Below are 19,342 nucleotides of genomic sequence, written 5' to 3' on the forward strand. Positions count from 1 at the left end.
AAGTAGAACTTTTTGGTCTAAACTTCACTCGTCGTGTTTGGAGGAAAAAGAAGGATGAGTTGCATCCCAAGAACACCATCCCTACTGTGAAGCATGGGGGTGGTAACATCTTGGTTTGGGGGTGCTTTTCTGCGAAGGGGACAGGACGACTGCACTGTATTAAGGAGAGGATGAATGGAGCCATTTGATGTGAGATTTTGAGCAACAACCTCCTTCCCTCAGTCAGAGCATTGAAGATGGGGCGTGGCTGGGTCTTCCAACATGACAACGACCCGAAGCACACAGCCAGGATAACCAAGGAATGGCTCCTTAAGAAGCATATCAAGGTTCTGGAGTGGCCTAGCCAGTCTCCAGACCTAAATCCAATAGAACATCTTTGGAGGGAGCTGAAACTCCATGTTGCTCAGCGACAGCCCCGAAACCTGACAGATCTACACCCTGTTCCAAATTATTATGAAAATTCTATTTAAGTTTCACAAAGATTAAATATTTTGTTTTTCAGTTTAACTCATGGATGGCATTGTGTGTCAGGGCTCTTTTGATCACTGAAAACAATCTCGGACACCTGTGATAATTAGATTGGCAGGTGAGCCCAATTTAAGGAAAAACTACTAAAGAAGGGTGTTCCACAATATTAAGCAGAGCACCATTTTCAAGCAATATGGGGAAGAAAAGGGATCTCTCTGCTGCCGAAAAGAGTGAAATAGTTCAATGCCTTGGACGAGGTATGAAAACATTAGATATTTCACGAAAACTTAAGCGTGATCATCGCACTATTAAGAGATTTGTGACTGATTCAGAGCAGAGACGGATTCGGGCAGATAAAGGCACATTGAGGAAGATTTCTGCCAGATCCATGCATCGGATCAAGAGAGCAGCTGCTAAAATACCATTACATAGCAGCAAACAGATATTTGAAGCTGCTGGTGCCTCTTGAGTCCCACGGACATCAAGATGTAGAGTCCTCCAGAGACTTGCAACTGTGCATAAACCTTCTATTCGGCCACCACTAACCAATGCTTACAAGTAGAAACGGCTGCATGGGCAGAAAAATACATGAAGACTAATTTTCAAACAGTCCTGTTCACTGATGAGTGCCGTGCAACCCTGGATGGTCCAGATGGATGGAGTAGTGGATGGTTGGTGGACGGCCACCCTGTTCCAATAAGGCTGCGACGTCAGCAAGGCAGTGGTGGAGTCATGTTTTGGGCCAGAATCATGGGAACAGAGCTAGTCGGCCCCTTAAGGGTCCCCGAAGGTGTAAAGATGACCTCTGCAAAGTATGTGGAGTTTATGACTGACCACTTTCTTTCCTGGTACAGAAGGAAAAACTATGCTTTCCGTAATAAAATCATCTTCATGCATGACAATGCACCATTTCATGCTGCAAAGAATACCTCTGCATCACTGGCTGCTATGGGGATAAAAGGAGAGAAAGTCATGGTGTGGCTTCCATCCTCCCCTGACCTCAATCCTATGGAGAACTTTTGGAGCATCCTCAAGCAAAAGATCTATGAGGATGGGAGGCAATTTACATCCAAACAGCAGCTCTGGGAGGCTATTCTGACATCTTGCAAACAAATTCAAGCAGAAACTGTCCAAAAACTCACAAGTTCAATGGATGCAAGATTTGTGAAGCTGCTATCAAATAAGGGGTCCTATGTTAAAATGTAACGTGACCTGTTAAAATGTTTAAAAAGTTAAAATGTTGTTAAAAGTTTGATTCAAATAGCTTTTGATTTCAGTAAATATGCTGCAAACACAACAAATGACAATTTTCAAATAGCTTTTGATTTCAGTAAATATGCTGCAAACACAACAAATGACAATTTTCAGTTCTTTACAACCTATAAAGTGTTTTGAACATACTGTGCGTAATAATTTGGAACAGTGCATTGTAAGTTTTTTATGTTTAAAAAAATACTGTTATCATTAGGAGGTTTGTTCAATAAAATTTGAATTGTACTCTTAATAGTTGATAACATGAGAATTATGCTGACTGTTATTTACATCAATTATTTAGGTAAATGAGAAAAATATAATTTGCATAATTTGGAACAGGGTGTAGAGGAGATCTGTGTGGAGGAGTGGGCCAAAATCCCTGTTGCCGTGTGTGCAAACCTGGTCAAGAACTACAGGAAACGTTTGACCTCTGTAATTGCAAACAAAGGCTTCTGTACCAAATATTAACACTGATTTTCTCAGGTGTTCAAATACTTATGTTCAGCAGTGCAAGACAAATAAATTCTTTAAAAATCATACAATGTGATTTCCTGAATTTTTTTTCAAATTCTGTCTCTCAGAGTGGGAATACACCTACAATGTGAATTTCAGACCCCTCCATGATTTCTAAGTGGGAGAAATTGCAAAATCGCAGGGTGTTCAAATACTTCTGTTCCTCACTGTATATATATTTTATTTGCAAAAAGCCACACTTAGCTGACATCTATCATTTTCAGACTTCATTTTCGAGTACATTTCAAACTGATCTTTCCCTCTCCACTAGCGGCTTTCCAAACCAACCTCTTTTACTGCTAGAGCAGGGGTCCTCAAACTTTTTAAACAGGGGGCCAGTTCACTGTCCCTCAGACCGTTGGAGGGCCGGACTATAGTTTAAAAAAAAAAAAAAAACTATGAACAAATGCGGACACAGTACAGGAGATGACCAGAAGCTGCAGACATACAACGGCGGCGGGAATACTGGGCCGACCACTCCATAAGACGCACAGACATTTCCCCCCAAGTGTGTCTTATGGAGCGAAATAGTGTCCCATCATTGGTGTCAGTGGGAGGAATAGTGCCCCATCATTGGTGTCAGTGGGAAGAAACGTGCCCCATCATTGGTGTCAGTAGAAGGAATAGTGCCCCATCATTGGTGACAGTGGGAAGAATCGTGCCCCATCATTGGTGTCAGTGGGAGGAATAGTGCCCCATCATTGGTGACAGTAGGAAGAATAATAGTGCCCCATCATTAGTGTCAGTGGGGGGAGGAATAGTGCCCCATTGTTGGTGTCAGTGGGGGAAGGAATAGTGCCCCATCATTGGTGACAGTGGAAAGAATCGTGCCCCATCATTGGTGTCAGTGGGAGGAATAATAGTGCCCCATCATTAGTGTCAGTGGGGGGAAGAATAGTGCCCCATTGTTGGTGTCAGTGGGGGGAGGAATAGTGCCCCATTGTTGGTGTCAGTGGGGGGGGGGATAGTGCCCCGTCATTGGTGTCAGTGGGGGAAGGGGATAGTGTCCCAACATTGGTGTCAGTGGGAGGAATAGTGTCCCATCATTGGTGTCAGTGGTAAGAATAGTGCCCCATCTTTGGTGTCTGTGGGAGGAATAGTACGTCATTGGTGTCAGTGGGGGAAGGAATAGTGTTCCATCGCTGGTGTCAGTGGGGGGTGGAATAGTGCCCCATCGTTGGTGTCAGTGGGGGATGGAATAGTGCCCCATCGTTGGTGTTAGTGGGGGGTGGAATAGTGCCCCATCGTTGGTGTCAGTGGGGGGTGGAATAGTGCCCCATCGTTGGTGTCAGTGGGGAGTGGAATAGTGCCCCATCGTTGGTGTCAGTGGGGGGGAGGAATAGTGCCCTATCGTTGGTGTCAGTGGGGGGAGGAATAGTGCCCCATCATTGGTGTCAGTGGGAGGAATAATGCCCCATCATTAGTATCAGTGACACCAATGATGGGGCACTATTCCTCCCAATGACACTTAACTTGCTGACCCCTGCTCCAGCATGATGCTGCTGCAGCCAGCATACCTGGTTGCAGCAGCACCATCAGCACGGCACACTTACCTGTCAGCTGTCCTTCTTCACTCTGGCCTCTCCCTCACTCGATGTTCGTGGGGCCACTCGGCTCCGCCTCCTCGCAGGTGATTGGCCGCCTGTGTGCCTTTCCTGAGCTACAGTTCTGGCGCCCAATCACCGGTGAAGAGGTGGAGCCGAGCGGCAGGAGTGAGGGAGTGGCCGGAGTGAATGAAGGAGCAGCGCTTCCTGGACTGGATCGTCGTGGCACTGGGACCGGAGCCAGGTAAGGTACAGCAGCCCCTTGCCCGCCCCTGTATTTAGTGTCCCTTCCTCGCGGAAAATACGCCCCTGCCGGCGGGCCGTATAAATGGCCTCGGCGGGCCGCATGTGGCCCGCGGACCGTAGTTTGAGGACCCCTGTGCTAGAGTATCAATATTCTGTGTGAAAACCTCTTCTCTGTCACTTGAAATACAGCTCACTCTACCTTCTGCTGCTTCTGACATATCCACCAGGTCTTCTTTTCCCTCTATAGATAACATTTACAGACACTATATAGTTATTTCTGTTCTTTATATTCATGTGACACTTCAGGTTTTTACAAATTTAGGCCTATGTAAAGAATATGTAAACCTAACATTCCATATTCCTGATATGTGCCTGCTGTACTATGTACTTGTAGGAAAAAGTATTCTGTACTGGTGTTCCGGACAGTCACTCAGCTTTTCTATGAGCAGAGCATGGTCAGTTTTCTGGCTGTGCTGGGAGCTAATCCATTATTCAGGCTTGTGCTGACATGCTTGCCCCCACACAGTTATTCACTTTGAAGATCAGTGTGTTGCTGTTGTCCACCCCTAGCTCCTGATGCAGTTGAGAACAAAGGGTATGTAATCACTTACAAAAAAGAAAAAAAAGGTAGGGAGAACTGTGATGTAAAGGGGAACTCTGCAGACCCTGATGTAAAGGGGAACTCTGCAGACCCTGATGTAAAGGGGAACACTGCAGACCCTGATGTAAAGGGATACTCTGCTGACCGTGATTTATTATTATGCCATTTTTTATATTATATTTTATTAATATTTATGATAGGTACTTATATAGTGCCGTCAATTTACGTAGTGCTTTACATCAGTGCTTTACATCTGATGTAAGGGGGAATGTTGCAGACTCTATTGCAAAGAGGAAAACTGGTGTAAGAGGTTCTCTGGTCAGCAGAGCCCCCCCCCCCCTTACAACAGAGTTTGCAGAGTTCCTCCTTACCTTAGAGTCTGCAAAGGGGTTTACTGATGTAAGAGGGGACACTGATATAATGAGGGACCTTTATATCAGTGCCCCCCTTACCCTAGGGTATCCACTCGTCCCTGACTCTCTGAGACTGAGTGACTGCCCCACAGACTCTGTGTGGTCTGGAGCTGTTACACACTGACCTCCTATAATTGCCTGCCTTGCTTTTGGTCTTCCTCGCCCCACACCCCTTCCTTTCAAATTTCCTGGAAAGATGCCAAGCGCCATGATGTCACCGTGCACCTGACTAATGGACCGCCAGCCAATTGGCTACAGTGGCTGATCAAATGAAAGTTTTCTAACAGCCCCGTTCCCTACTGAGACGGACGAATTTTGAATTTCGATCCATGTGTACACAACTTTAGTTGGCAAAAAAACTGTCAGATTAGAAATGTGGGAACTGCTGCTGCTGAGACAATAAGATGATAGAGGTGACCTAATGACTGACAGATTTTTTTCAGCTTTCTGCCGCACATTCTCCCATATAATAACTATGCAGTGCTTGAAGTTGGGTAGTTCAAAAGACAAACAATCCAGCTAAAGTATCTGGGACAAAGTAAGTAAAGCTAAATAAGCAAATGTACAAATCCTTCATAAGTTAGCCCACACGGTTCTAACAAATAGAAACTGATTATTCACATTCTTGAATAAGCCATACTGTGGTAGCCTTTAATCCAAAAGACAAACTCCATGTTTAGCCAAAAAAAAAAATCACTGGTCCAGCATGTTTGCAAATAAAAAAATCAGTTCTGGCTTCAAGACTCACCTCCTTCACAGTCCCCCGCAGACTACCCGTACCTGATTCAATGCCTCTTTTGGGCTTAATGACACCCAGTCCAATAGTCAGGAGTCAGGACCACCCACCACCGTAGCCAGAGGAGAAGAGAAAGGATTCGTAACATCACTGGACTGGAAAGAAGACTACAGAATTTGAGGTAGGGGAGAATTTAAAAACATGGAAATGGACTTTAAGGGTTAGATTAAAGGTTTATGGCTATTTTATAGCTTATTAGTGTGCAGGTTACAAGATCATTTTACGACTATGTTCAGGGTTCAGATAGATTGAGGGTTAAATGTCAGGGTCAGCTTAACATTTAGGGACTGGTTAAAGATCAAGGACATTTTGAAAATTATTTTATTTTTGGCACACAGAACACTTAAAGCAGAACTTCACTCTGTCAATCAACATTTAATTCTTTTTGATGCTTATGCTGCTAGCAATAATAAGTAGATAGGAAAGTAACATTTCTTCAGTTACTTCCTGGTTTCCATGCCTAGGTAAATAATATCATACATCCCAGAAGTCTTCAGGAGGGGAGGAAGGGTTTTCTCAGCTAAGCAGACCCTGAACTAAGGACAGATAGATTCCAGGAATCAATAAAATGCTATATGAATTATGTACCTACTCCAAATGGTCACAGCCAGAAATGCTAGGGGATGTTTTTCAAAGTGATTTCCCAGCAAAATTAAGCTTCGAGACATGGATGGATGAGTTTACTTTGAATTAAAAATATGAATTATATTGTGTTTTTGGTTTGTGGTGCTCAGATGCAGTGTAGTTCCACTTTAAGCTGAGTTCCCCAGATGGAAAATGAACCAACTATCTCTACTGTCCTACCGAATAAGAACAAGAAAGGATCAATGTACAAAACTACAGGGAAGAAAGGCAAGAGCATAAATCTAATACAATGTTTATTTATTTTCTAAACTGCTTTCAGGCTAGTTACCTGCAGTATCTGCCTTGTGTCTCTTGTGCTCCTTCCTCACATAGACAGGGGGCAGTTTAGACTCTGGGATGGGGTTGGTATCATACATTAGACACATAACAGAGTCTATGTAAATATCATTCTCATCTTGTGGAGGTGTTGGTGGTGTCCAAATCTAGATAAAAAATAATAGTTTATAACAGATAACATTGCTAGCATTTGCATAAATGACGATGGGATCAGAGGATCAGACATAAACATTAGCACTTACTGGCATTACTTCTGTCTGGCCATCTGGACCATCATAGATAAATTCCTGGTAGAAAAAAGCACATATATTAATCATACATTGGTATTTGTGGGTGACTTGATCAAGTATCATATATAAAAATTATTAAGAATGTTACATACACTCACTGGCCACTTTATTAGGTAAACCTTGCTAGTACCGGGCTGGACCCCCTTTTGCCTTCAGAACTGCCTTAAAGTGTGACTAAACCCACAACAATAAAATCAGTCTGTATATGCAGTAAAGCATGCTTGTTATACTCATTGTGGAACCTAAGAGGTTAGTCCTCTGCATTGTGTAAAACGCTGTTTGATCCTGTCTTCTCTGATCTGATCCTCCCCTTCTTCCAGTGTCCCCCTCTTTTTCTCCTGATAAGACATATCGTGTGGAGTTACTCTACACATGCTCAGTTGGGTGTGCTAGAGAGGTTTTCTGTTTTTTTTCTTGGGAGAGTGCATGTGATCAGCACAGGGCCAATCAGCACTGTCCAGACAGAGGTCAGGGGTTCTGCATCCTCCTAGAGCAAAATTAAAACTTCTCCTACAAGCTTTAACCAGTGCTTGGCCGGACACTGATAGAAGTCACAAGACTGCTTTAACTGCTAATGAGAAAAGGTATTTAGCAGTTTATATTTACTAAAATAATTGCACTTCCATGTTCTGTGTACTGTAGGAGACCAAATACAGTGAATGCACGGTCGTAGGTTTAGTAATACTTTAATTCTTCATGGCATAGATTCAACAAGATGTTGGAAACATTCCTCAGAGAATTTGGTCCATATTGACATGATAGCATCAAGCAGTTGCTGCGGATTTGTCGGCTGCACATACATGATATGAATCTCCTGTTCCACCGCATCCCAAAGGTGCTCTATTGGATTGAGATCTGGTGGCTGTGGAGGCCATTGGAGTACAGTGAACTCATTGTCATGTTCAAGAAACCAGTTTGGATTATTTGAGCTTTGTGACATGGTGCATTATCCTGCTGGAAGTAGCCATCAGAAGATGGGTACACTGTAATCATAAAGGGATGGACATGGTCAACAAAAATACTCAGGTAAGCCATGGCGTTTAAACAATGCTCAGTTGGTACTAAGGGGCCCAAAGTGTGGCAAGAAAATTTCCCCTGAACCGTTGATACAAAGCAGGATGGATCTATGCTTTCGCCAACTTCTGACTCCACCATCTGAATGTTGCAGTTGAAGTCGAGACTCATCATACCAGACAAAGTTTTTCCAATCTTCTATTGTCCAATTTTGGTAAGCATGTGTGAATTAAAGCCTCTGTTTCCTGTTGTTAGCTGACAGGAGTGGCACCCAGTGTGGTCTTCTGCTGCTGTAGCCCATCTGCTTCAAGGTTCGACATGCTGTGCTTTCAGAGATGGTATTCTGCATACCTTGGTTGTAATGAGTGGTTATTTGAGTTACTGTTGCCATTATATCGTTGCAAACCATTCTGCCATTCTCCACTGACATCAACAAGGCATTTTTGTCCACATAACTGCCACTCACTAGATATTTTCTCTTTTTCAGACCCTAGAGATGGTTGTACATGAAAATCCCAGTAGATCAGCAGTTTTTGAAATACTCAGGCCAACCCGTCTGGCACTAACAACCATGCCACGTTCAAAGTCACTTAAATCCTTTCTTCCCCATTCTGATGCTTGGTTTGAACTGCAGCAAGTCGTCTTCTTCACCACGTCTAGATCCCAAAATGAAGGCGTGTGCCCTTACATCAGACCAAGGCGCAGCGTGTCCTTACATCAGACCGTGGAGGAGTGCGCCCTTACATCAGACCGTGGAGGAGTGCGCCCTCACATCACATCAGACCTTGGCGGACTGTGCCCTTACATCAGACTGTGGCAGAGTGCCGCCTTACACCAAGCCATGGTGGAGTGCACCCTCACATCAGACCATGGCGGAGTGCGCCCTCACATCAAACCATGGCGGAGTGCGCCCTTACATCAGACCGTGGCGGAGTGCGCCCTCACATCACATCAGACTGTGGTGGAGTGCGCCCTCACATCACATCAGACCTTGGCGGACTGCGCCCTTACATCAGACCATGGCAGAGTGCGGCCTTACATCACATCAGACCGTAGCAGAGTGCACCCTTACATCACATCAGACCATGGCAGAGTGCGCCATTACATCACATCAGACCGTGGCAAAGTGCACCCTTACATCACATCAGACCGTCATGGAGTAAGCCATCACATCAGACCGTGGCGGAGTGCGCCTTCACATCACATCACACCGTGGCAGATTGCGCCATTACATCACTTTAAACTGTGGCGGAGTGCGCCCTTGAATCAGACCTTGGCAGACTGCGCCCTTACATCAGACCATGGCATCACATCACATCGCACCGTGGCAGAGGGCACCATTACATCTCTTCAAACTATGGCAGAGTGCGCCCTTGAATCAGACCATGGCGGAGTGTGCCTTACATCAAACCATGGAGGAGTGCACCCTTACATCAGGCCGTGGTGCAGCGCGAGCTTACATCAGGCCGTGGTGCAGCACGTCCTTACATCAGACCATGGAGGAGTGCGCCTTACATCAGACCATGGAGGAGTGTGCCCTTACATCAGACCGTGGAGGAGTGCGCCTTCACATCACATCAGACTGTGGTGGAGTGCATCCTCACATCAGACCTTGGCGGACTGCGCCCTTACACCAAACCATGGTGGAGTGCACCCTCACATTAGACCATGGTGGAGTGCACCCTCACATTAGACCATGGTGGAGTGCACCCTCACATTAGACCATGGCAGAGTGCGCCCTCACATCAAACCGTGGCAGAGTGGCTAACTGGACATGCAATGGTTAGGTGTGTGAAGCTCCTAGAATAACAGAGGAGGAAGAAGACAGAAGGGGGGAGATGGGAAAGATCCGTTACAGCAGAGATCATTCACTTCAGGCTGCTCTCTGCAGGAACAGACAGTGACATTACCGGTACAGCCAGATGGATCCACAAATTTCCTGCCCACACATCCCTTCCTTAATCACTGGCCTGGGTTGAAGTGTGGGCGGGGCAGACACAGAGGAGAGGGGCGGGAAGAGGTAGAGCAAACCCATACCTCTTTCCTCTCATCTCCCATCTGTGCAGGGAGGGAGGGGGTAATGGGGGAGGCAGTGCGCTTGCTGGACGAGTGTTACACTCAGCATACACAGCTGTTGCCATTTAACCCGTGTTTACCGACAGCCCTGTTGCTTGCCCGCAGCGGGGCTAAGTGAAAGAAAAAACAACCTGCTTGGCGCCCAGAAATACATGTCCTGGGTGTCGGGCGATAGGATTTGCACATCCCTGGAGTGTATATTAATATGCCTCAATGTGCCTTCGTTATACAGGCAACCAAAATGACTGTTTTACTGATTACTATAGTTTCTGTCTCGTAGGCTGAACAATGCAAACCCTAACAGCACTGAAAGCTACATAATAAATGCACATGAAAGCCAATGTCTGAATACTGGTCCTGGTACCTTGTTATAAGCATCCTCTCTTGTGTAGGTAAGAAGTTCTTCCTCTGCTTCTTCCCAAACCATTTTCCCTTCCCACTCCTTGTTCTCCTTTAGGTGCAGAGCTTCCCACTTCTTTTTTGTAATTTTCTGTTCCTGAAGATCAGAAGCATAACATGTCACACGGAAAACAGAGGAATATTTGTTTAGTTTTTTTTTAATTTCTAGCCACTTGACACCAAATCACATACATGTACAGTGGATATAAAAAGTCTACACACCACTGCTAAAATATCAGGTTTCTGTGATGTAAAAAAATGAGACAAAGATAAATAATTTCAGAACATTTTCCACCTTTAATGTGACCTATAAACTGTACAACTCAATTGAAAAAAAAACTGAAATCTTTTAAAAAGGGGGGGGGGGGGCCTGTACATAAAAAACGAAAATAATGTGGTTGCATAAATGTGTGCACCCTCTTATAACTTGGGATGTAGCTGTGTTCAGAATTAAACAATCACAATCATGTTAAATAGGAGTCAATATACACCTGCAATTATTTAAAGTGCTTCTGAGTAACCCCAAATAAAGTTCAGCTGTTCTAGTAGGTCTTTCCTGACATTTTCTTAGTCGCATCCTACAGCAAAAGCTATAGTCCGTAGAGAGTTTCCAAAGCATCAGAGGGATCTCATTGTTAAAAGGTATCAGTCAGGAGAAGGGTGCAAAAGAATTTCCAAGGCATTAGATATACCATGGAACACAGTGAAGACAGTCATCATTAAGTGGAGAAAATATGGCGCAACAGTGACATTACCAAGAACTGGACATCCCTCCAAAATTGATGAAAAGATGAGAAGAAAACCGGTCTGGGAGGCTGCCAAGAGGCCTGCAGCAACATTAAAGGAGCTGCAGGAATATCTGGCAAGTACTGGCTGTGTGGTACATGTGACAACAATCTCCTGTATTCTTCATATCTCTCGGCTATGGGGTAGTGGCAAGATGGAAGCCTTTTCTTGCGAAGACAAACATCCAAGCCAGGCTAAATTTTGCAAAAGCACATCTGAAATCTCCCAAAAGCATGTGGGAAAATGTGTTCTGGTCTGATGAAACCAAGGTTGAACTTTTTGGCCATAATTCCAAAAGATACGTTTGGCAGAAAACCAACACTGCACATCACCAAAAGAACACCATACCCACAGTGAAGCATGGTGGTGGCAGCATTATGCTTTGGGGCTGTGTTTCTTCAGCTGGAACTGGGGCCTTGGTCAAGATAGAGGGAATTATGAACAGTTCCAAATACCAGTCAATATTGGCACAAAACCTTCAGGCTTCTGCTAGAAAGCCGAACATGAAGAGGATATTAATCTTTCAGCATGACAAGGACCCAAAGCATACATCCAAATCAACAAAGGAATGGCTTCACCAGAAGAAGATTAAAGTTTTGGAATGGCCCAGACCTGAATCCGATCGAAAATCTGTGGGGTGATCTGAAGAGGGCTGTGCACAGAAGATGCCCTCACAATCTGAGATATTTGGAGTGTTTTTGCAAGAAAGAGTGGGCAAATAAGATCAAAAGGTGCTTCAACAAAGTATTAGTTTAAGGGTGTGCACACTTATGCAACCATAATATTTTAGTTTTTTATTTTTACTTCCCTCCACCTAAAAGATTTCAGTTTGTTGTTCAACTGAGTTTTACAATTTATAGGTTACATTAAAGGTGGAAAAAGTTCTGAAATGATTTATCGTTGTCTAATTTTTTTACATCACAGAAACCTGACATTTTAACAGGGGTGTGTACAATTTTTATATCCACTGTACGTCATTTGGCGTTAAGTGGTTGTACAGGGATGATGGCTGCAGCTGCAGGCATCACCCCAGTACCGGTTTTTAAAGCCAATGGTCAGCTCTCTTGTGGCTAAGTACCTTCTGAATGGTTATTACAAGCACTCCCCCCCCTCCCGAGGATTTAATGGACTGTCCTGCCCGCTGGGAAACCCTGATTGATCAGCCAGTGCTTCTGCCGGCTGATCACAGAGTCGAACAAAGAGCATAATCTCTCTGTTTGGCTCTGATATAGGGAAACGGAACCTTACATCACTTCTAGTTTACCCAGATATAAACATTTTTTAAAAAAGAAAAGCATTTAATCACACCAATCTTGGTGTGATCAAATGCTTTTAAGGGCAGAGGAAGGATTTCGGGTCTTATTTGCCCCAGATATCTCCATAAAGAATACCTGTCACATGCCTATTGCTGTCACAAGGGATGTTTACATTCATTCAATAAAAGTGATAGAAAAAAAAATTAAAGCGACCATGTAAAAATAATAATGCAAAAAAAATGAAAGTGCCCTTGCGCGCAAAGGCAAACGCACACGTCAGTCCTGCACACTCGTAAGCAGCAATCATCCCATACATGTGAGGTATCACCATGAATGTCAGGTCATGGGCAGTAATTCTAGCAGAAAAGAAAAGAGAAAGGGCGCCAAGCTGACCATAGTGTAGAAAGCGATTTTATTGTGGAGATCAAAAAAGGTAAAAGTTACACTCACAAATAACATTAGATAAAAGTGTGTCTCTTAAATCAGTGTGCAGTCAGGACATCTGAGGAGATTGAAGACCAGAGCGCAAATCCCTCTGTGGCTGCTATACCAGGGCCGCTGCAGCCGGGCACTATAGACAGGGAAAGAACTGCCGCTGTGTGGCACAGAAGACATCGCCCACTGATGTGATCACACTGCCAGGACACATGTAGTCGCAAAGACTGTCAGGAAATGCATTTCAGAGGCTAGGACCTGCTTCCTTCCTTCCTGAGACTGAAGAAGGAGGGGGGTCCAAGACTCCGAAATGCATTTCCTGACAGCCTTTGCGAATACACGCCCTGGCAGTGTGAGCACTTCTACCGGAGGTGACTTCTGTGTCCCACAGCTGTGATTCCTACCCGTCTATAGTGGCTGGCTGCAGCGACTCTGGTATAGCATTCACGGAGGGAGGTGCACTCTGGTCTTCCATCTCCACGGATGTCAGGATTGCACACTGATTTAAGAGACATGCTTTTATTTACTTTTGTTTTTGAGTGCAGCTTTTACCTTTTTTGATCTCCACAATAAACTTGCTTACTTCATTAAGGTTGACTTGACGCCCCTCTCTCTTTTCTTTCCTGTTCACGGCTTTGGAGTTCCCAGCCTGACAGAGGAGGCAGCCTAGCACAGCCTATAGTCAGCTTATCACTAATTAGAAGTTGCTCACAGTCTCCAGATTAATCCTTTTACAAGCTGTCATTTGTATACCTATCTATTATTTTTTGTTTCTTTATTTGCATTTGTTGTTACACAGCAACTCTCAGGAACAGTTCTTCTGCTCTGGTTATGTTATTTTATTTCAATTTCTCAGCGTTTTTTGTTTTTATTTTCCCTGTGTGATGAGCACCAGGGGTTCATTTCTTTTTCTTTTTTTCTTCTTTTGCAGTAATTTCTAACACCAGACCTCCTCTGTAAATCTAAAGTAGTAACCTGTAAAGGCTTTTACAGCATCGCCTATGGATAGTGAAATTTTTGTTGTTTGTCACTGCTGCACAGGCGTGCATAATTTTAAAGTGTGACATGTTTGGTATCTATTTACTTGGCATAACAACATCTTTAATATTTCACCACAAATTGGGTTCTGTATTGGTTTTTTTTTTTGCATTAAAAATCAAAAAAGGGTATTTTTCCCAAAAAATTGTGTTTGAAAAACTGCTACACAAATACCATGTGACATAAAAAGTTACAACACCCACCACTTTATTATCTAGGGCCTCTGCTTTAAAACATATATAATGTTTGGGGGTTCTAAGAAGTTTTCTATAAAAAAAATACTGATTTTTACATGTAAACAAAAGGTGCCAGAAAAGTGGCTAGTTAGTATGTAAGCTTTATCTACCAATGACAGCAAAGTAATAAAGTGTTCTTTTTATAATGTAGTCTTCATTGAAGACTTCTTGTCACATGAGAAAAGTCTAACCTCTGTATTTTCTGGGTTCCCTGTAGCTCCTGATGTATAGAATTCCTCCAGGTAGTTCAAAGCATACTTCTCAATGGGCGTAAGCTGCAAGTTAAGGGAAACAATAGTAGTCACTGGCATCAACATAAAGAATAAACAAGGTAATACCAATTACATGTACATACCTGAAATGCAGATGGGCAATGAAACACCAAACAACTTTAAAATGATTATGTGTGTGTTCACACACGTGAGTGATTTATTCATACACAGAAGTACACATGTACACATACCATTCCAAGGGAGAGTTTCTTGGTGCTCTGGCTGTTTGTTTAATTTAAAGTAGATGTACACCCAAACTTGTTCAAGTCAACAATATTAGACTGCGTTGCCCAATGCAGTGATAAAAAGCCTTATGTGATACAGTTTTAGTTCATACCAAAATGCTTCTTTTGTGTGTGCTATAAAAATAGGATAGGCTACATTTTTGTGCAGCATAACACATTTTAATGCGCTGCAACAAGGCAGAAATTCCTGCAGTACATAGTAATAACAAGTAAAAAAAAAGCACTGTAATGTATAGTTTTAAAATACATTGCCGTGATTTTTTTTTTCTTTTTTGCAGTGTAGCGCAATTTGAAACGCATACCAAAGTGTGCACTGTGGTGTGAATGAGCTCTAACTGGTTTGTTCTGTGCATTGTGCACCATAAACAACTGCGATGTTTCTTTTTCTTAAAAGTATATGGTTTCCACCTTATATTTTCATCCTTTGTTCCATCTTAGTGCTGCTAATCTCTTCCAGTCTCTTTCAGCCACTTCTTTTCCACATGTACATGCTCCAACAGCCTCATTTCTATGGACCAGCTTCCTGATGGTGATAAAGCAGGAACACTCCTGTGCAACGTGTACATGGGGGTGCATATATCAGGGTGATGATGTAGAAGAGCAACTGGGAACAAGGGATAGAGCACTGTCACCTCATAACAGGAAATGCCTGAACAAAAACCTTATTGGCAGGTATTATTTAAATAAAAGCTGCAGATTTGAAAAATACTGGAAAATGACTTTAATATGTTAAAGATTAATGAGTTTTTTGTTTTCTCCTTTAAAGACGAAGTTTTCTTGGTTTTCACATGTGGCCACTGCAATCAAAGTCAGCAAAGATTTGGGTGAACTGGTTCATAAAGTCTAATAGAAAAAACTTTAGCGAAAAAAGAGTGTCTAGGCATACAGTTGTGTTCAAAATAATAGCAGTCAGACATCACTAACCTGATCAATCACTGTTTTTGGTAGAAATGATATTTCTACATGGCAAATAATTTACTAGCAGGTGTAGCAGAGTAACAGAAATCCAACAGACACCAACAGTCATGACATGCATGCTGCTGATTCTGTGTAATTGAATCACTAATTGAAAGAGGCATGTTCAAAATAATAGCAGTGTGGAGTTCTATTAGTGAGGTCATTCTTTGAAAAACAGGTGGCAATTATTGCCCTTATTTAAGGAAGGAAGGCAGCAAATGTTGTACATGCTGGTTACAGTGCATTTCTCTCTGAAATTCTGAGAAAAATGGGTCGTTCCAGACATTGTTCAGAAGAACAGCGTACCTTGATTAAAAAGTTGATTGGAGAGGGGAAAACATATAAAGAATTGCAGAAAATGATAGGCTGCTCAGCTAAAATGATCGCAAATGCTTTAAAATGGCAACCAAAACCTGAAAGACGTGGAAGAAAGTGAAAAACTACCATTCGAATGGATAGAAAAATAGCCAAAATGGCAAGGACTCAGCCAACAATCAGCTCCAGGAAGATCAAAGAAGGTCTAAAGTTACCTGTGAGTACTGTTACAATTAGAAGACGCCTATTGTCATGGAAATTTTGTATTGTTGGTCGAACTTTAAATGTGTCATATATTCGTGTTATTCATATATCTCTCGTGTGGCTTAATTAAAGCTCTGAAGGCTGCAATTGGGCCATGCGCATGTACAATGTATGTATTACAGTACTCAGCTCGGTAATGGATGAGATGGCGGATCTGCGCTTATAGACCGGCGTGTATACCACCACGGCATTCGATGCGAATGCCGCTGGCAGTAAACCGCGGGCCTGTATCCACATATCAGCAGCATAGTACCACATGGGCTTCATAACGCAAGGCGCCAAGCGGTGTGAACTCCACGTGTAGGCTTATGCATATCTTACAACCCATTACCGACCTGAACTGTATCTTGGATGGATGTGTTTTAATAAAGATCGTATCGGGCCCATCCAGGTACAGACTGATATTTCTAGGGGTTGCTTGTACAGGGAATGGACATACTGCTAGGAGCTGGGAAATATGACCTCAGAAGGCTCATGGGGGAAGACCAATGATAGATAATAGGAAAGGCTATGCTCCAATCGGAATGTACATCCTGTGTATAGGCACTCCCCATTGCATTGTTCGGTGGGAGGGGATTGACTTTATTCATGTGGGGGGCATGTGTGTATTTGTAATAAAACCAAAGGCTGAGTCTGAAACCGGCCCTTATGTGAATTGCAACACTAGCCTTAGAGTGTCGTGTGATCATTCTAGGGCAACGGAGCTCCACCCCCACATTTCAACAGAGCTAATCCATTTGGATGGGCAGGAATCGTGCAGTTTAGCTGCAGTCGTGGTAAGCGAGATTCGCACAGCTTTATGGGGGATTTCTGCGCATCCAACTGCGAGTACTCACGGTAAGGAGAAATTCGTTAAAGCGAATTTCCAAGACACTATGTGAAGCCAAGCTATCTGCAAGAAGCCCCCGCAAAGTCCCACTGTTGAAAAAAAGACGTGCTGAAGAGGTTACAATTTGCCAAAGAGCACATTGACTGGCCTAAAGAGAAATGGCGCAACATTTTGTGGACTGATGAAAGTAAGATTGTTCTTTTTGGGTCTAGTGGCCGGAGACAGTTTGTCAGACGACCCCCAAACACTGAATTCAAGCCACAGTACACTGTGAAGATAGTGAAGCATGGTGGTGCAAGCATCATGATATGGGGATGTTTCTCATACTACGGTGTTGGGCCTATTTATCGCATACCAGGGATCATGGATCAGTTTGAATACATCAGAATACTTGAAGAGGTCATGCTGCCTTATGCTGAAGAGGAAATTCCCTTAAAATGGGTGTTCCAACAAGACAACGACCCCAAACACACCAGTAAACGTGCAACATCTTCGTTCCGGACCAACAAGATTGACGTTATGGAGTGGCCAGCCCAATCCCCGGATCTTAATCCAATAGAAAACTTGTGGGGTGACATCAAAAATGCAGTTTCTGAGGCAAAACCAAGAAATAGAGAAGAACTGTGGAATGTAGTCCAATCATCCTGGGCTAGAATACCTGTTCACAGATGCCAGAAGTTGGTTGACTCCATGCAACACAGATGTACAGCAGTTCTCAGAAACTGTGGTTATACAACTAAATATTAATTAAGTGATTCAAAGGAAAGCAAAATCTTCAAACATTTTTCAGTTTATATAGTGAATGTTTGAGTTTGTAAAGAAGAATACAAACACTGCTTTTTTTTTTTTTGAACAGTCTAATATTCACTTTTCTTCAATTTTGTTTAGAGGAACAACACAAATTTGATATATTTTTCTTCATGTTTTGATTTGGAATAGAATGTGTAGTGTTCCCAATGCATTTGTGTGTATGGAAATAAAAGCTATTAGAAGGATTTTAAGCTTTATTCACTTTTTTCAACACCCTGCTATTATTTTGAACACAACTGTACATGACAGAGCCAAAAAGAACAGGATAGACTCTAAAAGCAGACGATCACATGATTCCAGGCTACGGACATTGGCACTGTCAGTAGGCATTCTGCAAGCAGCCCTGGAGCTCTTTAGTAGAGTATGAGCTGGGGGCACCCAGTGCACTGGGACTATTCCCCAGTGTCAAGAAAAGACATGCTGTGATGGAGTAGTGGTAAGACAATATGGGCTTAGGGTAAGAGGAAAGACCTCAGGTACCCACAAGAGGCAGTCAACTGGTAGTAGGTGAGGATTAGATGACTGGGGATGACCAAAGTCACTCTAGGCAGGCAGCAGGAATGGATCAAAGGTTTAAGTTCCACACAGATCTTTGCAAGCAAGAGCAGAAGCAGAGAGATGCTTCCTTGATGCTATATGGTGAGGAAGAAGCATGCACATGCAACACTCCATCCAGAGGGTGATGTCAGCACTCATTTCCACTGCGTTAATCCCTCCATGGCAAAACTGCCAAGAAATGGGCAAAAATGACTCACACCAACCTAAGTAAATGAGGTAAGTAGCTCTCAGCCCAACTGGCTTACTCACAAAGTAAGTCTTCAGGGACAGGGCATGAACTGTGGCAATGTCCACGGATCTGGACCCGGAAAGCAATCCATAGTCAACTTTGACCAGAATGGAGTCTGAAAAGTACCCCACATGGAACCTAGTGCCCAAAGGTCACTTACAAGCTTTCCCGGCACATCCAGTCCAGCAGGGTCCAGAAGCAGCAACCAAAAAGCCAGACTTAGGATGACTGTGCCAGAGAGCTGAAATAGAAGACAAAAGGTTCCTGCAGTGATATACAGCAGAGAAGAATTCCAAAAGAATTTAAAAATAGAATTTAAAAATTGCATGCTAGCAAGAAAATAAAGTTAGTCTGTAGCACAGCAGGGCTGAAGAAAAGACATCTTTCTAGGACACTAGAGAAATCTGATGAATACTGGTAGAAGGAGGAGGAGTTATCCTGGGTTGGTTTACATTTTTTGTCAGTGTCCAATCCTCCTGTAGACAGCAGTAAAACCTGAAGGTTTAGGATTTCTTATGTACTTCAATGGAGAAAAAAAAAAGAAAGTTTTGCCTGCAGATAAAAGCCAAATACTGGC

General features: G+C 43.2%; 1 protein-coding gene across 7 annotated transcripts in view; it reads right to left on the minus strand.

The window, feature by feature from the left end:
* LOC149466447 (E1A-binding protein p400-like) overlaps positions 1 to 19,342 on the minus strand; it is a 223,006-nt gene that overhangs the window by 60,110 nt on the left and 143,554 nt on the right. For all 7 annotated transcript variants that reach the window (XM_089672447.1, XM_089672452.1, XM_089672451.1 and 4 more), the window contains 4 exons: positions 14,478 to 14,561; positions 10,501 to 10,632; positions 6,999 to 7,043; positions 6,749 to 6,902 (listed from right to left, as the gene is read on the minus strand). In XM_089672447.1, coding sequence (XP_089528573.1) covers positions 6,749 to 6,902; positions 6,999 to 7,043; positions 10,501 to 10,632; positions 14,478 to 14,561 — 415 coding nt within the window. The remainder of the gene's footprint in view (positions 1 to 6,748; positions 6,903 to 6,998; positions 7,044 to 10,500; positions 10,633 to 14,477; positions 14,562 to 19,342) is intronic.

This window comes from Staurois parvus, unplaced genomic scaffold, assembly GCF_062004578.1.
Source record: "Staurois parvus isolate SC_StPar_1 unplaced genomic scaffold, SC_StPar_1.0 ptg000129l, whole genome shotgun sequence".
NCBI classification, from domain to species: Eukaryota; Metazoa; Chordata; class Amphibia; order Anura; family Ranidae; genus Staurois; species Staurois parvus.